At 41.0% G+C, this 24,186-nt stretch overlaps 1 protein-coding gene across 1 annotated transcript in view; it reads left to right on the top strand.

Annotated features, from left to right (window-relative positions):
- Znf704 (zinc finger protein 704) overlaps positions 1-24,186 on the top strand; it is a 187,216-nt gene that overhangs the window by 148,645 nt on the left and 14,385 nt on the right. Inside the window, exons 4-8 of the mRNA XM_069990974.1 lie at positions 3,941-4,173; positions 10,552-10,652; positions 15,884-16,151; positions 16,752-16,856; positions 23,576-23,673. Of these exons, the coding sequence (XP_069847075.1) occupies positions 3,941-4,173; positions 10,552-10,652; positions 15,884-16,151; positions 16,752-16,856; positions 23,576-23,673 (805 nt within the window). The remainder of the gene's footprint in view (positions 1-3,940; positions 4,174-10,551; positions 10,653-15,883; positions 16,152-16,751; positions 16,857-23,575; positions 23,674-24,186) is intronic.

Here is a 24,186-nt window from a genome sequence, read left to right as displayed (position 1 = left end):
CTGTTCATTACTTTAATGTATACTTATCAGGTACCATCTAGATGCTTTGAATATATCATTGGAAAACAGTACCCATACTCCCAGATAGTACCTATCTCTTTGGGGAAAAAAAGATCATCAAATATAACAATATTAATGCCTACCATTTATTGAACTTACTTTGTGCCAAGTATGCTTACTTTAGTTCATGTTGGGAGAGTTCTCCCAACAACTCTATTATGATAATTTTACACTAAAGCACAATAATGCAGTAATTGGCTGGTAAAATGACAGAACTATAATTCTAGTGTATATCTTTCTATATCCAGATCTGCTCTCTTAATCAATTTAATTCTGCATAAAAGTCAAGAGGACAGACAGAGGGAGATGAAATCAGGAGCGTTACATGAATTCTTGCCTAGGAGTTTGAGCTTTATTCTGAGACAGTAAGAGAGTTATTAAAATGATCCCATCACTGGAAAATTAGGATTACAGTTACCACACTATGCACACATATATACAGATGGCCTGGACTTTGGTGGTCATAATTAAGAATAGGGCGTAATTAAGAAAGATAAATAAGGTAGAATCAACAGGGTTTGTTAATGGAGAGGAAGAAGGAGGAAGAGTGTATCAAGGTTGACTTCTAGAGAGTTAGATTCTTCAGCAAGGGACAAAGGTAGAGAAACAGATTTCTTGGTGAATGGTTAGTGTAAGAAGTAGGGTTATTTTAAAAGACAATCAGTCCAGTGAAACTGGCTTCATAAACAGTTCTAGGATTATTTAAGGGGTACTTTCTGGTGGAGATATGAACAAAGTTTGGAAGAGTGCTCTGTACTGATAGTACAGACTTAGAAGGCACCATTTTAGGCTATGTACATGGATAAGAGGTGTGTAGAAGCAAATTACAAAGGAAAACTTTTCTTGCATTATGCAAGGGATTATAGGGGAAAAGCAGCTGAGAAGAATCTAAGGGGTAACCAAAGAAAGACAAAACCAAGAGAGTAGTTTTATGGAAACAAAGAGAAAGGTATGTTTCAGGGAGAGATGCCTGGTGCTTCGGAGGGCAGAACACTCAGAGGACTGAATTCTGCATCTAGGTGATCAGTGACAATTTCGGCAAAGTGTTCACAGAGAACTCCCTGTGGGAGAAAGCTGATTACACTTCACTGACATGTAATGTACTGAGCTCACTGAATGAGACTTACCAACAATGGGTACTTCTGCAGAACCAGCTAAGTCAGTGAGATTGAGCTATGGGTCATATATTTTATTTGTACACATGAGCTATTAAAGCAAATTTGCAGAAATGACTCCTCATCAAATCCTTCTCCAAGCTCATTTTGGTAGAAAGAATGGTCAAGATTCTGGGAATTCCTATCAATGTCATGAATCAAAGGAGCTTACCAAACTTCTTTCACTGCAGTGATTCTACCTCTTCACACAGCACTGGGAGGTCAGATGCCCTTAGTTTAAGGTTGACCATTCTTGTTTAGTAACTGACCCTCTGAGGACCTCTTGGCAAATACCCATCCTGAGTCTCAGATTTGAAGTACTGCTAAAGAAAGATCACAGTCAAAGCAAAGCTGGAATCACCTCCAGAAGATACTGTAGGAAAAAGGTGAAACTTTTGAGGGGGGAAAAAAAGGCATATCTTAAATTAATCATTATTTTCACCACTGGATTCTTTTTTTAAAACAGAGAAAATTCTATTGTTCCTTTGTATTTAAAGGTTAGAATTAAAATAAACCCTTTTGATCCTTCAGTGCTAACTTTTGTTAGCACAATAGTAATTTGGTGTTCATTTGTGGATTAAAAAATAACTACTCAACTAATAACCCCAGAATTGTCTGATACCACTCATTTAGTCTGCAACAAGAAGCAAATTTAAAATAGCAAAATCAATTTATAGTAATGAAAACATTGGATTTTTTAGGAATCCATATTGCTCTCCAGAATTACTGAATATCAGTGATATTTTTGGAAACTGTTGTGATCCTTTCCTGTAACCTACAAGAATCATAACATCAGGAGGTGGGTGGCAAAGAGAGTAACAGTCCAATATCTTCTGTAAGACAGGAAGATACTGCCCCCTAAGAAATTGTATGAATCAGTCCTGATTTGTTTCTCAAAACCTCATTTCTGTATCTCTTTATCCTTCTGATTAGTGTTACTAAAGGAAATACCATTTATAAACCATTAAGCAATTTAATTTGGGGCTTTGTCAGGAGTAATGTAACCACACAGTGTAACAGTTCCCAAAATGTATTTAGTTCCTCATGTGCAACGTGATTGCATGTCCAGCACCTTGGACTTGATTTTATTTTATACTAATGTGTGTTGGGATGTGTTTATAAGCCACCTGAGCCTGCTAAATGAGGTTTTCACCCCAAGTACTATCACTTAAGGTCTTCCGGGATACTCCTCATAAGGGCCTGGTATACTGAATGCCTGTTAGACCAGAAGGAAGGTGACACTAATGGCTTTGTTGGTGCCAGCAATGTGTGAGCCTGGGAGAATGGCCATTTGATTCTGACAGAACTTGCTTTATAAAATGGGTAACTTCTATTGCAGCTGAAAACTTTATGCTTTTAAACTTTTTGCTTAACATAGCTGACGAGTATACTGGAAATGTATAATTAGGTCAGGGTAGTTAAGAAATTTCTCTGTGAATGCTATTCTGCCAGTCATTTTTTTCTTCATTACTAATTACACAGACATTAAGAGTATTTTTTAATGAGGCATTTTGGGATTTTTTTTACCCTCCTTATAGTTAGTTTTAATATATTCACAATGCACATAAATATAGAGAAGAAATTATCCAGAAAGTAGACTTTCTACAAATGCTAATTAAGATTGGATGTCTTGAAAGGGAAAATAAATCTTCAGTGATTAAAAGACCTTCTTCCCCAAGCCATTCAAAGAAAGTTGCTACATTAATAAGCATTTCCCATAGTGTTTTCCACAAGTGGAAAGGTTAAATTGAACGCCAATCTTCTCAGTACTTATTGTCAACAAATACTTATCTGATCCTAGCTTTCCAGAGAGAATAGAAGATTCTATTGTCTAGAGCCCCCATGTGCACTGGAGGATGGAGGGCCAATGGCCCTCAGACCAGCAGGGTGATTTAGTAGTCACGAACTTCCTGTGACTGTCCTTCTCTGGAAAATGGCTCAACCTGACTCTGCCAGACATATGTAACAATGCCTGAAATGGCACAACTTGGCTTTATGAGATGTAGCAACATTTACAGAACACAAGGCACTACAATTTGTAATAATAAGCAGCTTAGGAAGTGGCTTTAGTTATTAAAATTATTGTTTCTTTTAAGAGTGTTTAACCTGCTATAAATGTATTCTAAGAATGATAGTCCTATGAGGAACACTTTTGGAAAGTAAAGTTGAAATTAGAATTGGAGGGGGTATGCTGTGACCAAATAATCTGAGAGCATACAACACATACCATCTCTGTCAGCCCTGCAGTCAGTAAACTCATACTTCATGAAGCCTGTGTGCACAGTCTTGCTTTGCACTCAGTGTGAGTGCTGATTCTCCCATTTCTTTGGGTGAACAATAGCAGTCTACACCCCCCTTTAATAGCCTTTCAGGTTTCTTAAATAGGTTGTCCTAATTAAAACCACATCATCAAAAAAATCTTTTTTATTATTTTTCTTGTTTACATATAGTCTCCACTGCCACCCCAAGGAAATGGCACAACACAATAGAGCACACACCAGAGAGCTCTTAGAAAAACCTGCCTGCTGGTTAGAAAGTTACTGTTTATTAGCTAACATGTGACTTGAGAGGTGAGGGTTTACAGACAGCTGATGCACAAGGCTAAGTGAGATGTGGGGAGGGGTGCGGGGCAAGACCCCCCCTTCCCAGCTCACAGGACCCCCACACTGACCTGTGTGGATACTCTGCCCCACACACACACACTGACCTGTGTGTGTGACGTGCAGAGGGCCTCAGCGGATCCTGGAAGGAGGGGGGCTGCGTGCCTTCCAGCAGCAGCAGCAGCGGCTACTGGAGCTGGAGTGCCCCCAGTGACCAGTCCAACCCATCCACGCCGTCGCCACCGCTGTCTGCCGACAGCTTCAAACCCTTCCGCAGCCCGGTGCAGCCAGATGACGGCATCGATGAGGCCGAGGCCAGCAACCTGCTCTTCGATGAGCCAATTCCCAGGAAAAGGAAGGTGGGTGTGGCTGACACATGTAAGGTCTGTGTGAGCAGTCTTGATTTTCGCTCAGTGTGGGTGCTGATTCTCCCATTTCTTTGGGTGAACAAAAGCAGTCTACACTCCCCTTCAATAAATAGTCTTTCAAGTTTCAAAACAAGTTGAATAAACATGTATAAACATGTATACATGCGTATGGGTGGAAAATATGTCTTTACTAAACAAAATGGATCTAATTAATGGATTTAGTAAACTAATTTATGACAGCTTTATATAGTCCTCCTAACAGTCCTGTATTCTATGGGATTAAGGCCTAGGACAACATGCATTTACCTGGCTCCTTTGACAAGAGACCACAGCAACTCAGGCCCTCTTGGTTCTTCATAAATGTTTATTTTATTATCATCACGGTTTATTATAAAACATTTCTCTTTCACAGAATATAGCACTACTACCTCTACATCAAGAAAATATTTTTGTCTTTGTTTTTTAAAATCATGTTACTAATCAGCATAGCTCATGGCTTTAATCCCAGCTGCTCAAGAGGGAAAGATCAGAAGGCTAGTCCAGGCACAAACCGTGCAAGACCCCATCTCAACCGATAAAAACTGAGAGAGTATTCTGTGTTCCTGTGACTCCTGACTGTCTCATCTCGTCTCACACACACCACGCTCTCTTCTGGCAATCCAAGTGCCACCTTATGAGATGAAGTTAAAAGTGTGAGGATTATTGCCTATGCAACCTCTTTCTCCTATTTAAATAGTGAGGAAGAAATAATCTGATCCTAGCCATCTTTGTGTGTTTAGTTATAAGTATACCTCACGCTTTTAAATACCTATTTCATTTACTCATCCCAAAATCTTAGATATATCTTTATTCTCATTTTGCAAAGGAGGCTCATTGAGATTGCACAACTTGCCCGGGAGTGTGTAATGTAGAATGTGGCAGAAACAAGGTCAGCTTAACTGAAATCAAAAAGGGGAAATCCTTGAGGCAAATTAATTCAGAGAATCCACATTGCCCACAACAAGAGTAACATAAAGGGGAAACAGGCACATATTACATGGCAGGTATGAAGTAGGGCGAGGAAGGTTCAGGAATAAATTGAGGGCAGAGAGGAATTTGAGCTGCCTGCTAAACTCCTTGAAATGGAGCATATGCCCCTCTAGAGGCCCTGCAGAGAAGGTAGGTAAGAATGCAAGAAGGGAGGTACGGGGAGGTGCAGTTCCAGTCATGCCCACAAGGTGAGGCAATGACCCTAAATATGGCCATCTGAGCAGAAAACAAGTCTGTGGAAGGCCAAGAACTAACCATCAAGCCCAGGAGACCCCTAGAAAACCAGGTGTATTGGATTTTGTGCGTCTTTCCCATGCCACATACCTGAGTCTGCATTCTGAAATTGGCATGCCAGTTCCAGTATCTCAGCCTCAGTCTCTTCATCTGTAAAATGTAGGTAACGGAAGCAACCATATTGATGGGGCTGCTACGAGAATTGTTACAAGAGGATCTAAAGAGCAATCCGTGGTAACTGCTAATACTATGCTTGCCTTTTTACCTATTTGACAACTAACTGACACCTAGGAGTGAAAAGAAGACCACTCTTGCCTCCCTTTTCCATTCTGATCCCACATTGTTTAAACCAATACTATTGTGGTTCTGAACAACTTGCTCCTCAGACACGCTGTTCTCCTTTGAGGCCTCCCCCTTCAGTGCATAGAGTAAAGTTTGCAATAATACTGGCAGAAATTAGGGTAAAGGAAAACTGACTCAGCATCAGCAGCACCTCAAAGGCAATTACTAAATCCCAGCCTTCATTCATCATTTTTATATATGTCACAGGTGTCTTAACAAGGAACAGTTTTACCTTGTATTGGGGGATCTCAAGTCACAGTTGAAAGTGTTAACATTAGGTGCTCCCACAAGAGCTGTGCTGTGCCAGTAGTAAACAATGGATTAATCATTTACTGCACTCCTCATTTTCAGTCTTTCAGAATGAGAAAGCAACAAATCACTTTAAATTGTGAATGACTGCTTCAAAAAGAAAACAAACCCAGAAAACCCTCACAAATAAGTATGTTACCAGGCTCTGCTAAATTAATTTTTAACCCACTAATTTTGTACAGAGAGTGCATCCTACAAGGAGTGTAGCCCCAGAGGTAGAGCCACTGTTGTGGGGCCAGAAAGGACAGGGCAAAGCAGCACAGCTAGGGTCATCTGCTTGGGTTTCATTATGATGACAGCCTGCCAACCAGACCGGGGTAAAGATCAGAGAGATCTGAGCAATTTAGTTAACAGGTTCTTTGAACAGCCAGCCATACTGGCTATAGGATTTGGGCACTGGGGTTCCAAGGACTTCAGATATCATCCAGTGCAGTGTTGATTTTTCCACATTTGAGGATCACTCAGTCTCATCTGGAAATGAAGAGAGGTCCCCAAAGATGAGACACACTTCTAGAATCCACCGATTGAGAAACTGCACAACCACTAGGGATTTCAATTCACTCAGGAATCTATTTGTTGTTGTTGCAGAAATCATTTTAAACCAGTCTCAGCTCCAGTTTTCACAAAATACAGTGAGCCCAACTTTAGCATACCAGTCAGTGAGAAAGCCAGTGCTCCTCTCACCCTCTGCAGTCAGGTGGCCTCGCACTTCAGACAAGCTACCACTCTTCTGACTTCTCACACTCTATTCATATTGACTCCTGTAGAACTTTGACTCAATGGAATCACACAGTGTGTATTTCCAGTACAAAAGACCAAACACTGGCAGCAGGAATGCTCATTCATTGCTGGTAGAAATGTAACATGGCATAAATACCTTGAAAAACAGTTTGACAATTCCTTACAAAGTAGAATATGCATTTACCATATGACCCAGCAATTTCACTCTTGGATATGTATTTACCTCAGACATAGGAAAACACATGCACACACACACACACACACACACACACACACACACACACACACACACACACACACACACACACACACACACACACACACACACACACACACACAAATGTGTAGACAAATGTTCATAGCAGCTTTATTCATTATCACCCCAAACTGGAACCAACCCAAATGTCCATCCACAGGCAAATGGAGAAGCAAACTGCAGCATGTTCTGCTGTGGAATTCTTCTCCTTTCTAAGATGGGGTAAAACTTCTGATATACAAAACAATGAATGAATTTCAAAAGCATTATGCTGCCAGAAAAGAAGCCAGAAGAGGAAAAATATATTTTCTATGTTATTCCATTTACAAAGATCTCTTTGTTGATCTTTACATATAATTTACTCATCACCACAACATCAATAAAGAGTGAATATAGGTGAGTGCTGGTATATATTTGAATATTTGAACTCACTACTTTGCACACCTTGAAGATCCAAAAGTACTCATCTCATTTGGTTCTTTCATTTTACAAATAAAGAAAGCAAAACCCATAGAAATAAGGTGATAAACTTATAAAGCTACTTCCCTAATTAAGGAAATAACTGAAACCCCACCAGCTGCTTAACTAACTTTAAAATAATAGCAGCTCAAGCCAGGCGCCAGTGGCTCACATCTGTAATCCTAGCTACTCAGGAGGCTGAGATCCGAGGATCACGGTTCAAAGCCAGACAAGGGCAGGAAATTCCATGAGACTCTAATCTCCATTAAACTACACAGAAAAGCCAAAAGCGGTGCTGTGACTCAAGGGGTAGAGCTCTATCCTTGAGTACAGAGAGGCTCAGGAACAGCCTCCAGGCCCTGAATTCAAGCCAAAAAAAAAAAAAAAATGCAGTTCACATCTCAGTCTTTCAGCATTTGTTGAGGTCTGAGTGGACCTCTTGATCCTGACAGCCATTGGCGCCTCTGCCAAGGGGAATGGGTCCCCAGGAGACAGGCTGAGAAAGTATATTCAATGTGAAAAACTCACCTGCACAGAATAATTGGATCCTCCTCCAGCTCTCAAGAAACCTAGTCTACTCTGGAAAAATGTGAACTATAAATGCCCAGCTCTACCCCCCCTATATGCACACAAACGTACACATCCCTCAGCCACCCTGTTAAAAATAAACCTGATAGTCTCAGTTGCCTCAGAAAAGGCAAATAACACAAATCCAAGGCTGCTAGTATAGGAATAGGACTGCTTGTAAATTCCGGAATATAGCTTTAATTGAATTTATTCCTAAGCATGCCATATTAATACTTTGAAACCAAGCCATGTTTCTTGTTCCTACATGGTAATCTGGAGTCAGGAAAACAGAAGCTACTGCATGTATTGCAAGCATAAAACAATTTGAAAATAGAATTGAATACTAGGTGTGGTGGCACACACCATAATCAAATCTTGACTTATTCCAGGCCAGGCTACACAAAAGGCCCTCTCTCTGTCTCTTTATTAAAAAAAAAAAAAATGAGTCTCAAACTTGGATGATCTTAGCTTATACCCTAAAGCAGTTGGTCTTTCCAAACCAGCCTGAAAACTACTACAAAGATAATCTCTAGAAAGTTCTTTGTGGAAATGGCGCTGTGGCTCAAGTGGTAGAACACTTGCCTTGAGCTGAAGAGCGCAGGGACAGCGCCCAAACCCAGAGTTCAAGCCCCAGGAACAACAACAACAAAAAAAAAAAGAAAGTTCTTTGCAACTGTTGAAGCCTTCAGAACTAGACTTGGGTTATTCTAAAGAGTGCATCTCCCATTGTAGTTGTTTGTAGCTGCTCAAAGTTTCAGCTTCCCATTGGGGTGTTGTGAATGTTAAATGAAGAAAATGGATTGAAGTTCTTAGTACAGGACTGGGTACATAGTGGATTCCAGTCAACACTGGCCTCTTTCTGCCTTTCCTCTCTCCTCAGATGCTTTATAGGAAGAGGTCTGTTCCATGAGATCTGATGTCAGTTGACATTGACTTTGTGTGTTTTCCATTGGGGGTGAATTTTCAGCTGTTGTTCCATGCATTTGTGGACATTCCAGCTTTGTGAACATCTGTGAGAGTTGTGAGGAGAGGCCGGCATTGAAGCACAGATGGGCCCTTCATACTTGACTGCTGCCACTCTGCCAGCAGCTTTGCTTAGTTTGGCTTCCTTGGGCGAGCTTGGACCTGTGCAGCCATCTGGGTGTTGTTTATTTAGCTTTTTTTTTTTTTAACATTTTCCTCCTCCCATGGCTTGCTTTCCTTCAGTGTAACAGCAACTTGTCTGTCTGCAGACAAAGGATTGGTTTCAACTGGATGAAGCGAGTAGCCTTTGAAAAGTATTAAGCTACAACTTAAGGGGCCTTGGGCTTTGATGCAGGAACACCCTTGGCCTATATAGAAGCCATTCGACTTCATTAAAGTTGAGATGGTTCAAAGTTAGTCAAGCAATTTTAGGTTGGTATTTCTTAAGAACTAGCTTTGTAAGATTAAAAGTAAGAAATAAACATGAAAAAAGAGTTATTCTTTCCTAAATGTTACTCATGTTTTGTTTTATTTCATTGTCATTGTTGTTTGTTTTTGTTTTTTGTCCCAGTCCTATGACTTGAACTCAAGGCCTGGGTGGGTAATGTCCTTGAGCTTTATTTATTTATTTGTTTATTTAATTTTGCTCATGGCTTGTGCTCTACCAGTAGAGCCAAAGCTCCACTTCTGGCTTTTTGGTGATTAACTAGAGTTAACAGTCTCATGGACTTTCCTGCTGGCTCCCAACAGCAATGCTCAGATCTCAAACTCCTGCCTAGCTAGGATTACACATGTGAGCCACCAGTGCCTGGCATGACTCATGTTTTGTTTTGGTCTTTTTTGTATGTCTGTTTGTTTTTGTCGGTCATGGGGCCTGAACTCTGGGCCTGGGCACTGTCTCTCAGCTCTTCAGCTCAAGGCAAGTACTCTACCACTTGAGCCACAGTGCCACTTCTGGCTTTTTCTGCTTTTGTGGTGCTGAGGAATCGATCCAGGGCCTCAGGCATGCACTCTAGAAGCAAGCACTCTACCACTGAGCCACCTTCTCAGCCCTATGACTCATGTTTTTTATGACCAGCGTTTCCTCTGCATCAACCAACCCCTGGTAGATACAAGGGGTACTCCCTTGTATCCTCAGAAGAGCTTAATAAAGTTAGTTATAGACTTAATAGGCTTAATAAAGGGCTTAATAAAGTTATAGACTGGGTAGGACAAGTCAGTAGGGAATTATGTAGTACAGTATCAAGGGCAAACAATCAGTGAAAGTCATTGTACCCCTAAGCCTAAAGAGATAAGCAATCCAGAGGATTACCAGGGTGTTGAGAAGTTGGTTGGAGAGGGGAAGAAATCAAGAATGTGGGGAGCTATTACTTCTCTAATAAAGAGAAAAAAACATATGTTGGGATGGCAGAATGCAAATGTGGAGGGGTTGGTTTTCATGCTACTGTAACTATCTTGTCTCTTCATAGAACTCCATGAAGGTGATGTTTAAATGCCTCTGGAAGAACTGTGGCAAGGTGCTGAGCACTGCCGCAGGTATCCAAAAACACATCCGGACCATTCATCTCGGGTAAGGCAGCCCTCTCTCAGGAGCTTAGCACAGCTGCCATCAGTTTAGCTCTGCCATCTCTACTCTGACATCACATACCACTGCTATGCCATAGAAGTTTGCACATTGGGCTGGTTTGCTCTTCATATCTCCACAGAGACAACCACTGCCAGTTATAGCCTGGTACATCCCAGGCAAAGAACATTTACTTACTAACTCACATTAGGCAAGTCCCTGCTCAGAGCCTCTGTTGCCTCTCAAATCCCTAGTAGTATCTGCTGGGTCATGTGTGAGAGTCAAAGATAAAACGTGTGTGGGAGATACTCACAGAATAAAAAGAACTTGACTGTGAGTTCTGAAGCTGGGAACTCTGATTGCACTCCAAAGTGTCTTTGAGTCTCTTGAAATTGTCCATAAAATGAAGCATACTTTTGTTTTTTTTTTGCAGTAGAAAGTATTCATGGCTTTGGGCCTCCGAGGCATAGATGACCTCCCCCGGATTTAAGAACTGCTATAGTTCTGGTATTGCTGTTCTGATGGTGCCTGATGAGCTAGCTCAAAGAAGCACTTGATTTGTAAAAATCGACACTTTTCCTCCTTATATGTCACAACCTTTCCAAGGAAAGTTTACATGCAGCTTTGGGCCGCCACAGCACGTAGAAAGCAGAGGAACAGTGGCAGTTCTGCAGTATTTGAGAGTCTCCCTTGTCCAGGCATCTGGGACTTAAGATAGGGTCTTGAGTCATATCCAGTGGCATCAGGCAAATATAAATTCATGATCAACCATCTCTACATGTTTAGTGGTAGAGGAGTCCTTTTGACCAGATGAATTCAGAGAAATAAGCGCAACAGTCACTTTACCTAGTAAGGGATAAATTTAAGAAATGAATTATCCACGAAAAGCCATAAAGGCAGAGGATGAAAAACGTTTGAAGGTTATCTTGCTAAATGTATGAGGTCAGCTCCATCAGTGAAGATGGAGAGAATAGGGTTCTGGCTTCCTGATTCTCAGGCTAATGTTTGAGTCCACATGAAAGCCTTCTCTTTTTTTTCTTCCATATATATTTTTTATTTTAAAAATACTGTACAGAGGGGTTACAGTTACATGGGTAGGGTAAGAATATATTTCCTATTTGAGCATTGTTACCTCCTCCTTTGTTTTTCCCCTATCATCCCTTCCCTCCCAACCTCCCCAAATCCTCCCTCTCCCCCCTCCCCCGAAATTATAAAGTTTGTTTTCAACATAGTGTCTTATACATCTCATTGTTACAATGGGTCGACTTGTATCCTTATTTAAGCATTTTGTTATATCCCTTCCCCTTCCCAAATTATAAAAATGTATATACAAGATGTAGGGCAATGGAATCAGATACAGTGAAAACAGGGGTTATACTGTGAGGGAAGAATGTACAAAAGAAACAAAAGAATCACATAGTGCATTCCAAGTACATAAAAAACAATAGCAAGAAAGAAAAAACCACTTGTGTCCCTGTCTTGGGGGTCATTTTACTCAACATCATCGTATATGGTCATATGTACATGGCTTTGACCTTTTTTTGCTTGTCCTAGACAACATATGAAAGCCTTCTATAGGGCAGGGCACCCAAGTGACCAAGCACTGGGTGTGTGGCCCAGGCTGGGCTTCTGCTGCCCCAGCCGTAGCATCTGCCTGAATATCCTGAATACCATAGTGAAATACCACAGTACAGAATGCCCTCATGCCTCTCCCCCATACCTTCAAGGAAGGAAATCCTGCAGAGTCTCCCTTTTTCAAATCTTAGTTAGGACAACTCATAACAAAACCAGCTCAGCATAATCTACAGGTTTAGAAAGAACTTCACAAAACTGTACCTAGCAGGCCCAGTATTTGTTTTAAAGTCCTATCTTCCCAGAAAATGGAATCCTCTTCAACCCCACTCAGCAGCACAGGCTATGTGTATATGTATTTATAGTCCACAAGTGGCATCACATGACTTTCCACTGAGTTCCCAGAGTGTACTCACGGTGGGTCACATTCAAAAGGCAGCCACTTCAGTTGTTTCCCTAGCTTCCAATTTGGACTGAGAATTGCCTTGATGAATTATGGTCCATAGCCCTGCCAGCCACTGCCCAGGAAAGGGTCTGGGTTTGCAGGACGTCATGGCTAATGAGTAAGGCCTGAGGCCTGAGCTTTGTCATGGACTGGGAGAGCGTACATAGTACTTACCTTAATCTGTGAACTTGATTACATACCTGTAGGCTAATGGACTATTTTTAATAAATGTTGACTGTGGGTATGAGAAAGGGTCTCATAGCCTTCCATCCATGTGAAAAGTATGCTGTTTCTCTCTTTCACTCCATTCTTGTATACCAGGAGTTGACCCTGAGGACTGTCCTGGAGGACTCACAATATCCCCCAGATCTGTGTGTCTATTAGTAGCACTTGGCAGCCAGCAGCAACTCAGCCTGCCCCAGACTGGAAAGGAGTAGGAACAGGAATAGAACATAGGTTCATTCTTTATCCCTCTCTCTGAGGTCTTCAATGGTATGCTGCTCAGAAAGTTAAGCCCAGCAAGACCTGATATAAGCCAAAGATAATTCCCTAGGTACCTCAGTCCCAGAGCTCAAAGGAAATGGCAGGGATAGGGAAGGGGGGCAGAGAAGCCAGTGTTTTAGCTAAGTAGAAAGGCTAGAGGGTCAGGGAGGGCAGTTTAGGTACTATGTAGGGATCATTAGAAAGGAAGCAAGTTTGTTCCAAGTCAGCAATCTATGGCTGCTGTCAGATGTGTCCTTGAGATGAGGGGTGCCCCTGGACTCCTTCAGCTATCCCAGAAAACCAGGTGCCAGACCCACACCACTTCTGGAGAAACTAATACATCTAATAAGTGTTTTCTTTTTCTTTTTTTTTTTTCTTTTTTTTTTGGTGGGGGGGAGTCCGGTCGTGGGGCCCTGAACTCTGGGCCTGGGCACTGTCCCTCAGCTCTTCAGCTCAAGGCTAGCACTCTACCACTTGAGCCACAGTGCCACTTCCGGCTTTTTTCTTTTTGCTTATGTGGTGCTGAGGAATTGAACCCAAGGCCTCAGGCATGCAAAACAAGCGCTCTACCACTGAGCCACCTTCCCAGCCCACTAATAAGTGTTTTCTAAGGTCATGCATTGTTTTTCTATTCAAAACTTTCTGTGGGAAAGTGCACTTTCTTCTTTTTTCTTTTTTTTTTTTTTTTGTCGGTCGTGGGGCTTGAACTCTGGGCCTAAGCGCTGTCCCTCAGCTCTTTAGCTCAAGGCTAATGCTCTACCACTTGAGCTACAGCACTACTTCTGGTTTTTCTGGTGGTTTATTGGAGATAAGAGTCTCACAGAGTTTCCTGCCAGGCTGGGTTTGAACCACAATCCTCAGATCTCAGCCTCCTATGTAGCTAGAATTACAGGCATGAGCCACCAGTGCCTGGCTGGGAAAGTGCACTTTCATCTCCACAAGAAGAGCTTTGTGGGTACCTGAGATGATACTTTTCCTGGGGAGAATAAACACTGAGACCTTTGACAGTCCTCATGTTTATTTACTAAGCCCTTGTCTTCCATGTATTAGGCGTCACACACAATTCTGAACACTGGCATATTTAACCACTTGGTCCTCATTTGATAAATGAAGAAAGAAACTGAGGCCTAAGTGCAGGTTGCCAAAATTATACCCACAGTTAGAAAATGTTTGTCATAGTTTAAGCCTGTGAATCCAACTCCAGAATCCGTAGTCTCAATCACTGTGCTACAATTCCAGCATCATTCATTCAGACTTTCACAGGTTCCCTACTCCATGTCAGGATATGCTGATGGGTGTGGTGTTGTGCAAAGACCAACAAGATAGAGCCCTGAAGAATCAACGTCATAGTAAGATTAAAAGTAAATAAATGAATAAACTAAAATGCAGAAATGTGGCTAGTAATTACTTCCAGGGATAAACATTCTTTAAAGAGAGCATAGGCTAAGAGTTAGCTGTAAGGACTTAACTCTTCACCTTCAACACACACTAAAAGTCTCTACTTCAAAGACACTTTGACTTTTCATCATTCCTCCCACTCCCATCTGTCCAGCTTCGACAGGATTATTAGTGGCAAGGAGCCCCTCAGTGCTGTTTTGTGCCTATGTTTGCCTTTCTGTCTTCTGTTTCCATACAGTAGTCAGTGATCCTTCTAAAAAGGATCAGAATAAAAAGGAAAACTGTACAAAGGTACAGAAGCCCATCATGGTCTTCTGTCTGCCTTCGTTTCCTAAATGAGCAGCCACTGGCTTCTCTTCACTCTGTGGAAAGCTCCAGATCCTCTTACCCAAGGCTTTGTGTTTCTCTTCCCTGTGCTCTTCCCACAAGAAGAGTGGTCTCTCCCTCACTCAATTCTGGCAAGCGTCTACTTACGTGTAATCTCCAGAGATTTCCTCCAACTACTCTACATAAAATGCAGTGTTCCTATCCAATCACTTATTTTGCTTAAAGACATTCTTATGCTGCTTAATTTTTCTGTTTTGGTCTCATCAATGCCTAATATATTAAATGTACATTCTGTTGCCGATGTTTCATCTGCCTCCTCCATTAGACTAAGTTTCATTAAGATTCTATGTTTTGTTCACTATAGTAGCAAGAGAGAACAATCTGAATTTGATAGATTCTCAATAAATTGTGGTCAGATGATTAAATAAGTGGATGGGGAGATGTATTACTCTAAGAGGTTGTCATAGCTTCTTTTCTATTGCTGTAATAAAATACCTGAGACCAGGTAATTAATAAAGAATAGTTTATATGACCCACATTCCTAAAGGCTGGAAGTCCAAGTCCATGGCACTGACATCTTTGCTCAGTTTCTAATGAGGCTCTTCTTGCTACATCATGATATGACAGAGGAAGTGACATGGTGAGATAGAGCAAAGCCTACTAGCTTAAGTCCGTCTTGCTCCTCTAATGATGTCCTAGGGGACCCACCCTTGTGGTCTCATATAGCCCTAATTACCCCTCAAAAGACACCATTTCCAAACACCATGAACATGTTAAATTTGAGGGGGGTGGGTAACATTCATGAGCTTTGAGAAAAAACATTCAAACAAGAGGAGAGGTTAGGAAGTCTTCCTTCAAAGTGGATAGTTGAGTGGATGAGAAAGATAACTAGGCAGACAAGAGAGAGGGGACATTCCAGACTGAGGGAGCAGCATCCGCAAAAAAAAAAAAAGATTTCAAGGCAAGACAACAGATTGGCTGAGCCCATCTGTTTTGCTCTCTTCTGCATTAGGCGTGTTGGAGACTCTGACTATAGTGATGGAGAAGAAGATTTCTACTACACCGAGATCAAGCTCAACACAGACTCCATGGCAGATGGACTGAGCAGCCTGGCCCCAGTGTCTCCCTCCCAGTCCCTGGCTTCACCTCCTACTTTCCCCATCCCTGACTCAAGCCGGACAGAAACTTCTTGTGCCAAATCTGACACTAAACTGATGACACCATTGAGCCGCTCAGCTCCTACCACCCTCTACCTCGTGCATACTGACCATGCTTACCAGGTGACTTGCAAGGGACAGATTGTACAGTCACTCTGATCTGAACCAAAAAGTAGTATCCATCTGCCTGGGAGCAAAAGTTAACTGCTAAAAATAGGAATATGTATGTGTAATAAAATTTTGAAATTTGACCGTCAATAAACATTTCCTTCTGTATCTTAGAGAGGTTTTATTTGGACATTTTTTAAAAACTCTACATAACTGGGCACCAGTGGCTCATACCTGTAATCCTGCTATTCAGGAGGCTGAGATCTTAAGATTACCATTTGAAGCCAGCCTGGGCAGGAAAATCCATGGAACGCTTATCACCAATAAAGTACTCAGAGAAAGCTGGAAATGGCGCTGTGGTACAGGTGGTAGAGTACTAGCCTTAAGTACCAAGAGGCTCAGGGACAGCACCCAAAACACTGAGTTCAAGCCCCAGGACCGGAAAATATAAGGGGAAAAAAGTCTGTACCTGCTTACCACCTTTGACTCTGCCTAGGAGATAGCCTAAGTTATTAATACAATTGACAATGTTCCCATTAATTACTTTGTAATAAGAGCTTAAATCCAAGGGAAAACAAAAGTTCTCTCATAGTAACTCTGTTTTCTATTTAACAGGCCACACCCCCTGTGACCATTCCAGGATCAGCCAAGTTCACCCCTAATGGCAGCAGCTTCAGCATTTCTTGGCAGTCTCCTCCAGTCACTTTCACAGGCCTTCCAGTAAGTAGACAGACAAACCAGAAATATGGCAAAGTCAAATGTAAACATAGAGAATAAGTTACAGAAATGTAGAAGTAAGAAAAAAAGCAGCATGCCAAAAATCACACCTAGGAGGCAAGCACTGTACCACTTGAGCCACACCTCTCTCTTTTGCTTGGGCCAGCCCTGAACCACAGTCTTCCTGCCTGTGGAGTAGCTGGGATTCCAAACAACTGTTACCATTCCCAGCCCAAAAGTATGATATTTCTTAAGTGATGTGGTCAACTCATCAGCAAGGCTGAACTTCTCTGTGAAAAAGATGCTCATAGTGGTACTTTAGAAAGCAGAAGAGTTAAGCTGGGCACCAGTGGCTCGAGCCTATAATCCTAGCTACTCAGGAGGCTGAGATCTGAGGATCACAATTCAAAGCCAGCCAGGCAGGAAAGTCTGTGAGACTGTTATTTCCAATTAACCACCAGAAAATTGGAAGTGGCGCTGTGGCTCAAGCGGTAGAACACGCGCCATGAGCTGAAGAGTGTAGGGACAGCACTCTTCATTTATGTCATTTATAGCTCCAAGAATAGACCAATTGAATTGTTTTTTCTTTCAAGGCCTATAGAATTCCATACTGATGGGTAATTTGAAAATTAATGAATACAAAGTATCTGACCAGATTTAAATAGTACTTAAGAATTACCTTGACATTAAATTACTTCTGTCTGATGAATCACCAGAAATTAACTTGATTCCTAATCATATATGTAAAAGTATATTGGGTCTTTTATAGTTTATCAGAGAATACCCATAGACGTAAACAGTGTCAGTGATCACACTGGTATATTATTCCTGATAAGATTCAGAAAGTGGCTCAGAATAACAGACATGAACCTTATTTTCTCTTCTCTACCCCTTCCTGCAAAGACCCCACAAAAGCTCCGTTATTGTCAAGTATTGGCAACTTCCAGAGTTCCCAGCAAGTCTAAAAGCCTCCTGGGGCATGGATAAAAAATGAAAGTGGTTGAATGAATCATGCTATGCTGTCAATGAATATTTATTAAATTCCTTAGAGGAATAGCCAACAATAAAAGGCATCCTGCTGGCAGCAAGTTGGGTAATGGTGGCTTCCAGAAAACATTCCTAGAATCTAAGTTTCAAATAATACCATGGATCTGGAATCATGTTGACAGTTGCCTATTTCAGCAGCTACTATTAGTAGCTGCTGGCCAGACTGAAAGAATGACCTTGTCATTAGACAGTGGCAAAGAACAGCTTAGACATACAGGTATTAGCTAACTCCTGGCAAGAACATTGTTCCAGTAATATGGGTGTCAGAGGTTAATGAGTGTCCTTCTGGGGATTTTTTCCCTTTGGTAGGTATCAAAAGGCCTGAGACAACACTTCTATGTTAGCCTAGAATGGCAGCTCCAATAGCAGAATTATTGAATGCTTTGCTCCCTGCCTTTGAGTAGGAAGAACATTGAAAAGCATATGCCATATTGTCTATCTGATATAAAGTCAAGTTATAGCAAAACCTCAGTGGCCAAAATGAATTTTCCCCCTTTGCTTCCGGAGTACAGAGAAGTCACTCTTGTTGGGTTTTTACTAGCTGCCTATCTCATCAGTTCATGTACAGCTCATTGCCATAACAAAATAACATAGACTGGGTGAGTTAAACAGCTTTTATATTGTTTCCCAACAACAAAATGTAAAACACGGTATGTCATCTCAGTGTCCATGATTTCTCAGAATCCCTTGACACCTTGTGTTGGTTACTAGGGAGGCTCTAGCAGAGAGCTTTGACAGTGGCGGGACCAACAGAGTATCCACTGAATTGCTGTGTCGGCTTCTGGCTTATTTTTTCACCAGAGCATTCGAGTCTGCCTAGTTGTGTTTTCTATAGCAGCAGAGACTTCTTTGCAATCGAGCTTGCTATTCCTTTTTAAGATGGGGCTGGAGAGGATGTTTTCAAAGACTTGTTTACTCCAGAAAGATAAGAACATTTAAGAATGTCCCTTAAACAAACAAACAACAAAAAAAAAAAAAAAAAAAGAGACTTGCTGTCCAGCTCCTACAGGTAGACCAGCTTTCCTGGTGGGCCAGCATTCTTGAAGCTTTCCACATATTTATGGACTGGTCTAGCAGCTGCCCCTGGAGTGCCCAGGGGTGGAGTCACAAGGAGACAGGTAGAATCAAAGAACTTGGGAACTCTTATCTCCTAAGTTGAGATAATAGTTTCAGACAGCAGTTCTCAAAGGTTTAAATTATAATGAATTAGTATTAGTGATTGTTTCACTTATGTCCAAACTGTAGTTTCTATTTTGTTAAAATTTTCAAACAATAACAACAACTTTCTCTCTCTATGCCAAAACATATGGGCCAAGATGGTAACCTCAATTAGAGTTCTCTTTCTCTGTCTTTGAAATATGGTACCAAGAGATGTTTTGGACACGATCTAGAAAATAGGGGAAATCCCCTTCTGAACAATTTCAAGGTTTGTAAAATTTTACTTATTCATTTGCTTGTGCCTGGATTACTGAACAGTGGGTTTTAATGAGTTCCCTGAGTAAGTCCCTTCCCAGAGATGTGTAACCCAGAAAGCTGATCTACATATTTACAAACACCACTGTAAGTTCCATCTTTTCTAGCCTAAGGCTGTGAGGAGGAAGGAGAGAAAAAGGCCCTACTTAATTACAGCTTTCTTTTACCTTTTTCTCCAGTGACTTGCTTTTACTTCTAATTATCTGCATTCCTTTCTCTGTCAGTTTAAGATAGAAAACTAAGAGCTCTGGGCTCTTTCATTAATCAGCTCAAGTTGCCATAACAAAATAACATAGATTGGATGAGTTCAACAACAGGTACTTATTTTCTCACCATTCTAAAGGCTGGAAGGCCAAAATCAAGGTGGCTGGAAGGCCAAAATCAAGGTGTCAGCCAATTTACTTCCTGGTGACAGCTCTCTTCCTGGTTTGTAGACGGTCATTTCTGGCTGTCTTTTCACCAGGGCTTTCCTCTGTGTGCAACCAATAGCAAGAAAGAATGCAGGTCAAGACAGAGAGAAAGGAGGTGGTACACATGTGTGTCAGCCCTCTGGTGTCCCTTCTTGTATGGACACTAATCCTATTGGATCAGGGTCCCACACTTTTTGACCTCATAAGGCCAAGTGTAGCCACAGGGAGAAAGGCTGCTAGAGTTTCAACATATGAATTTGGAGGGGCTGGGGAAAACAGTAGTGCTTAGTTGTTAGATTGTTAACTGTTAATTGGCCAATTTGTTCGTTGGTTTGTCTTTTGTTTTGTTTTTGTTTAATTCCTGGAAAAGGTTCAAAATAGTAGAGTAAACCTTAGTATCTGCAGGAATATTGTTCCAAGAAGATCATCAGTGAAGAAAATCTGAAAAAAAGTTCAGTACTGTGCACCACAGGTTTGATTCAGTTTTGCCATAATGCCACCCAACTGCCATTAGAGACATGCCACTTTTCAACATTTTTTGTTTGTTTTGTCGGTCGTGGGGTTTGAATTCTGGACCTAGAGCTCAAGGCAAGCACTCTACCACTTGAGCCACAGAGCCACTTCCTTAAATCAAGCTCATTAACTTTTGTTTTGCCTTTTGGACACTATTTGCTCTTGGATACTTTGGCACATTTTCACAAAACCAAGGGTTAGAAAAACAGCAGCTCACAAAGTAAGTTAAACACGACTGACAGTAACACAGGACCAACTCATAGCTCTTCTCTATCAATCATGCTGCTTCATGTCCCTGTGAGAATTTTAAATTTGAGGTTTTGAAATCTGTTAATATTTTTGAAAATTTTTGTCATACTTGGTCAAACTGAATTAATAAATCCATGAGTAAGGGTACATTTTATAAGAAGTTAAAACCAGTCAAGGTCTTTTCTATTCCATTTGGGGGATAGAAAGTCACAAAGAAAAGAAATTTCTCCAACACATGTGTAGTAGGGCACAACCCTTCAATGATTGCTATGCCAGCAGGCTCAGTTGCAGATCTTGGCTCTGCCAACTATGAACTTTGACCTGTAGCCAATCTCCTAAATCTTCTAAAGCCATCTCCTCCATTCCAATGCTACCTTGTGGAGTTGTGTTATGTGGCACAGTGCCTGCCATGAGACAAACATTACAGAATGTTTACTATTTCTGCTATCATTACTGTAAAATAGGGGTCAGAGGAAGGAAATTCTTTCACTTAGCATCAATTCATCTAGCACAAATACACTCACATCCGAGAGAGAGGCATCATAATTTTACCATAATTTAGAGTTCTATAAACTACTTGGAGGGGAGTAAAATAATGCTTCCTCCATATCCTTGTTGGCACTTGTTATATTTTGTCTTTTTTGATTATAGCTAACTGGAATAAGATGATATCTAACTGTGATTGTAGTTTGCACTTCCCTGATGACTTTTGAGATTAAGCAGTTTTCATGTACTTTTTGGCTATTTGCACAGCTTCCTAATGTCTGTTTCATTCCTTTTTAAACTTTGATTATTTAGGAAGAATTGAATTGGTCATACTTTTTTAGTTCTTTGTGTTTTGAGGATGTCAAGTTTTTGTTCTTTGAGACAGGGTCCTGTGATTAATCCTAGTTGACCTCAAAATTATGCTCCTCCTGTTTCTGTTTCCCAAGTTCTGAGATTATGGGTGTGTACCACCATGCCCAGCTAGCTACATTATCACTAAATTCTGTTAATTATTTCTTTTGCTGTGTAGAAGCTTCTTAACTTGATATAATTCCATTTGTCTATTTTTACTTTTTTCCTGTGCCTTCTATCAGTTGTGTGGCAGCATGGAAGAGTGAGAAGAACAGGAATCTGACATTATCAAGAAGGGAGTTCTGGATAATGGCCAGCTAGTGTTGGACAAGCAGGTTCCAACCCTAGTTCTACCATTTATTAACTGAGCAGACTTGACAATGTACTTCCATAAAGTTTTGTTTTGTTTTCAAATTAAATTAGTAGAGAGAGCCGGGCACTGGTAGCTCATGCCTGTAATCCTAGTTACTTAGGAGACTGAGATCTGAGAATCATAGTTCAAAGCCAGCTGCACAAGAAAGTCCGTGAGTCTCTTATCTCCAGTTAACCACCAGAAAACCAGAAGTGGTGCTCAAAGTAGTGGGGCACTAGCCTAGAGCAAAAGAGCTCGGGCCCTGAGTTCAAGCCCCGTGGCTGACAAATAAACAAATAAATATGAAGGGGCTGAGGGTGTAGTTTAGTGGCAGAGCATATGCTTAATATATATAAACCTTCCTCCACCCACACACAGAAAATTTAAATAACATATGAGAGGTACTTAGCTTCTGGTTCACTTACATAGCAAGTTTACGTATATAGCAAGTTCTAGTAGTAGTAATAAATTTCTACCACTACTACATTTACCTCTGAGATGCCATGCAATTCACTTCTCTGCTCAAATTCTAAATTTCTTTATCTCAGAGATATAAGTAATATCACTTACTTTGCAGGGTTGCTGTGAAGACTGAAAGGGGATGATCTGTGGCCCTTGACTGCTGTTTGCATTCTGTACAAGTCAAGTGCACTGTGGGAAGGGATGAGGAGCATTCGCCCTCAAAGGACCCACATGATTACATACAAAGCGCATGCAGAGCTACAAAGCTTTCATTTAAAAATAAATTATAAATGTGACCTTTGCTAGTCTTCACCTAGCTTTAGCTTAAAGACAAGATTGTACTTTATATAGAATGACTCAGATTTGTTGTAACAATCATTAAAATGTTTTTATTTGCACATAGGTTTTTAAAATAATATCTGGTAAATTAATACTGATGTGCAATCCCTTTACATTGAAAGAAACAGAATATATCTGTGCTAGAGAAAACTAATCCTGTGAATGTGCCTCTGGAATGTTCCCTTGACTGCTATGGTCAAGGACTGTTTAATTACTTGAAACATCACTATTCTTTTATTAGAAAATAAAGGATAGGGCTTTAGGGAATAGTGTAATAAGAGCAGATTACACAAAGGGACCTTGTGAGTGATCCAAGAGGAACTAGGGGCAGTTAGAGGCACACTACCAGGAATAAGAAGTATAGCAGAGTTACACACCCTGGCATCAGGCAAGCCCACACTTTTCCATCAAAAGTTCTATGAACTTGTACAAGTCATTTAACTTCCCTATTCCTTGTTTCCTTATCTCTAAAATGAAGCCGATGGCAGCATTTATTGCACGGGGTAGTTGTGAACATCAAAGCTTTTGTAAGCATGCCTAGCACATAGTGAGTGTTCAGCGAGTCCCATGGGGAGGGGGTGATTTCTTCAGGCTCTTAGCTTCTTTCTTTATGCATTATATGAAAACTACAGTTGTGAATGATCTCATAAACAGAGGGCCTACATGCACAATGCCATGTGCTCATTGCCTAGCTGTGGTAATCTTGGCTAAATCTCATAACTCTTCTAGGTATTCTTGATCCTCTAAACAAAATATTGTAAAGCTTATTCTGCTTGACAGGATTCATGAAGATTCTACTTTGAAAGTCATCATCATTTTTTTAAAAATACTAATTTTTGATGGACCATTTGTTTGGAGACATGTTTAATTTCTGCCCTGAGCTTCCATGAACACAATCTGTTTTAACCTGTGGTCTCTGAGAAAAAGGTATTTTATCTGCAGTATCTAGTGGTCAAGGATCACTGCCCGTGTGGCATGGCTAAATGAACATTTGAGATACAGACCTGCTCCATCAACGTGGTTTCCCCTGTATTTGCCAGGTGTCACCAACACATCATCATCCAGTGGGCACAGGAGAACAGAGGCAACATGCCCACACCGTCCTGTCCTCCCCACCCAGAGGGATAGTCAGCCTGAGGTATGACTGCTTGAAACTCACCTACTTCACTTCTAGGGAATTTTCTACCTCAGAGAAGCCAGAGATTCGATTTTCTGTAACTTTTCTCCACAGGTCAAGAAGCACCCTTCCTTTTTGTCCCCATTGCTTTTCCCATTCTTCATCTGTTAATGAAAATTGGGGGATGTTAGTTCACAGTAAGCTTTCCTGAAAAACAGATAAAGGTGATACTTGGGCTACTTAGAACTATGTTGCTTTAGCCTCAGAAAGTAACAAGTTATAAGGTTTGGCTTCAATCCAGATCAAGGAGGATTTACTCAAGAAGTTCCCAACCAGAATTTCAGAAAACAAGAGAAACCAAGAAACCCTGGGAAATACATTCTTGAAAACTTGACAGAGCAATATTGCTCTCTACTGGTATTTCTTATATTTGCACATTAAGTCTAATTTGTGAATATAGTCAAATGAACATGTCCACAGATGGACAAATAGAACTTGCTACTATAACCCTAGAGCTTCTAACCATTGTATATA

This window comes from Dipodomys merriami, unplaced genomic scaffold (assembly GCF_024711535.1).
Source record: "Dipodomys merriami isolate MVZ:Mamm:240054 unplaced genomic scaffold, mDipMer1.0.p SCAF_4, whole genome shotgun sequence".
NCBI classification, from domain to species: Eukaryota; Metazoa; Chordata; class Mammalia; order Rodentia; family Heteromyidae; genus Dipodomys; species Dipodomys merriami.
Note: the sequence above shows the minus strand (reverse complement) of the source record. Positions and strands in the feature narration are given on the sequence as shown.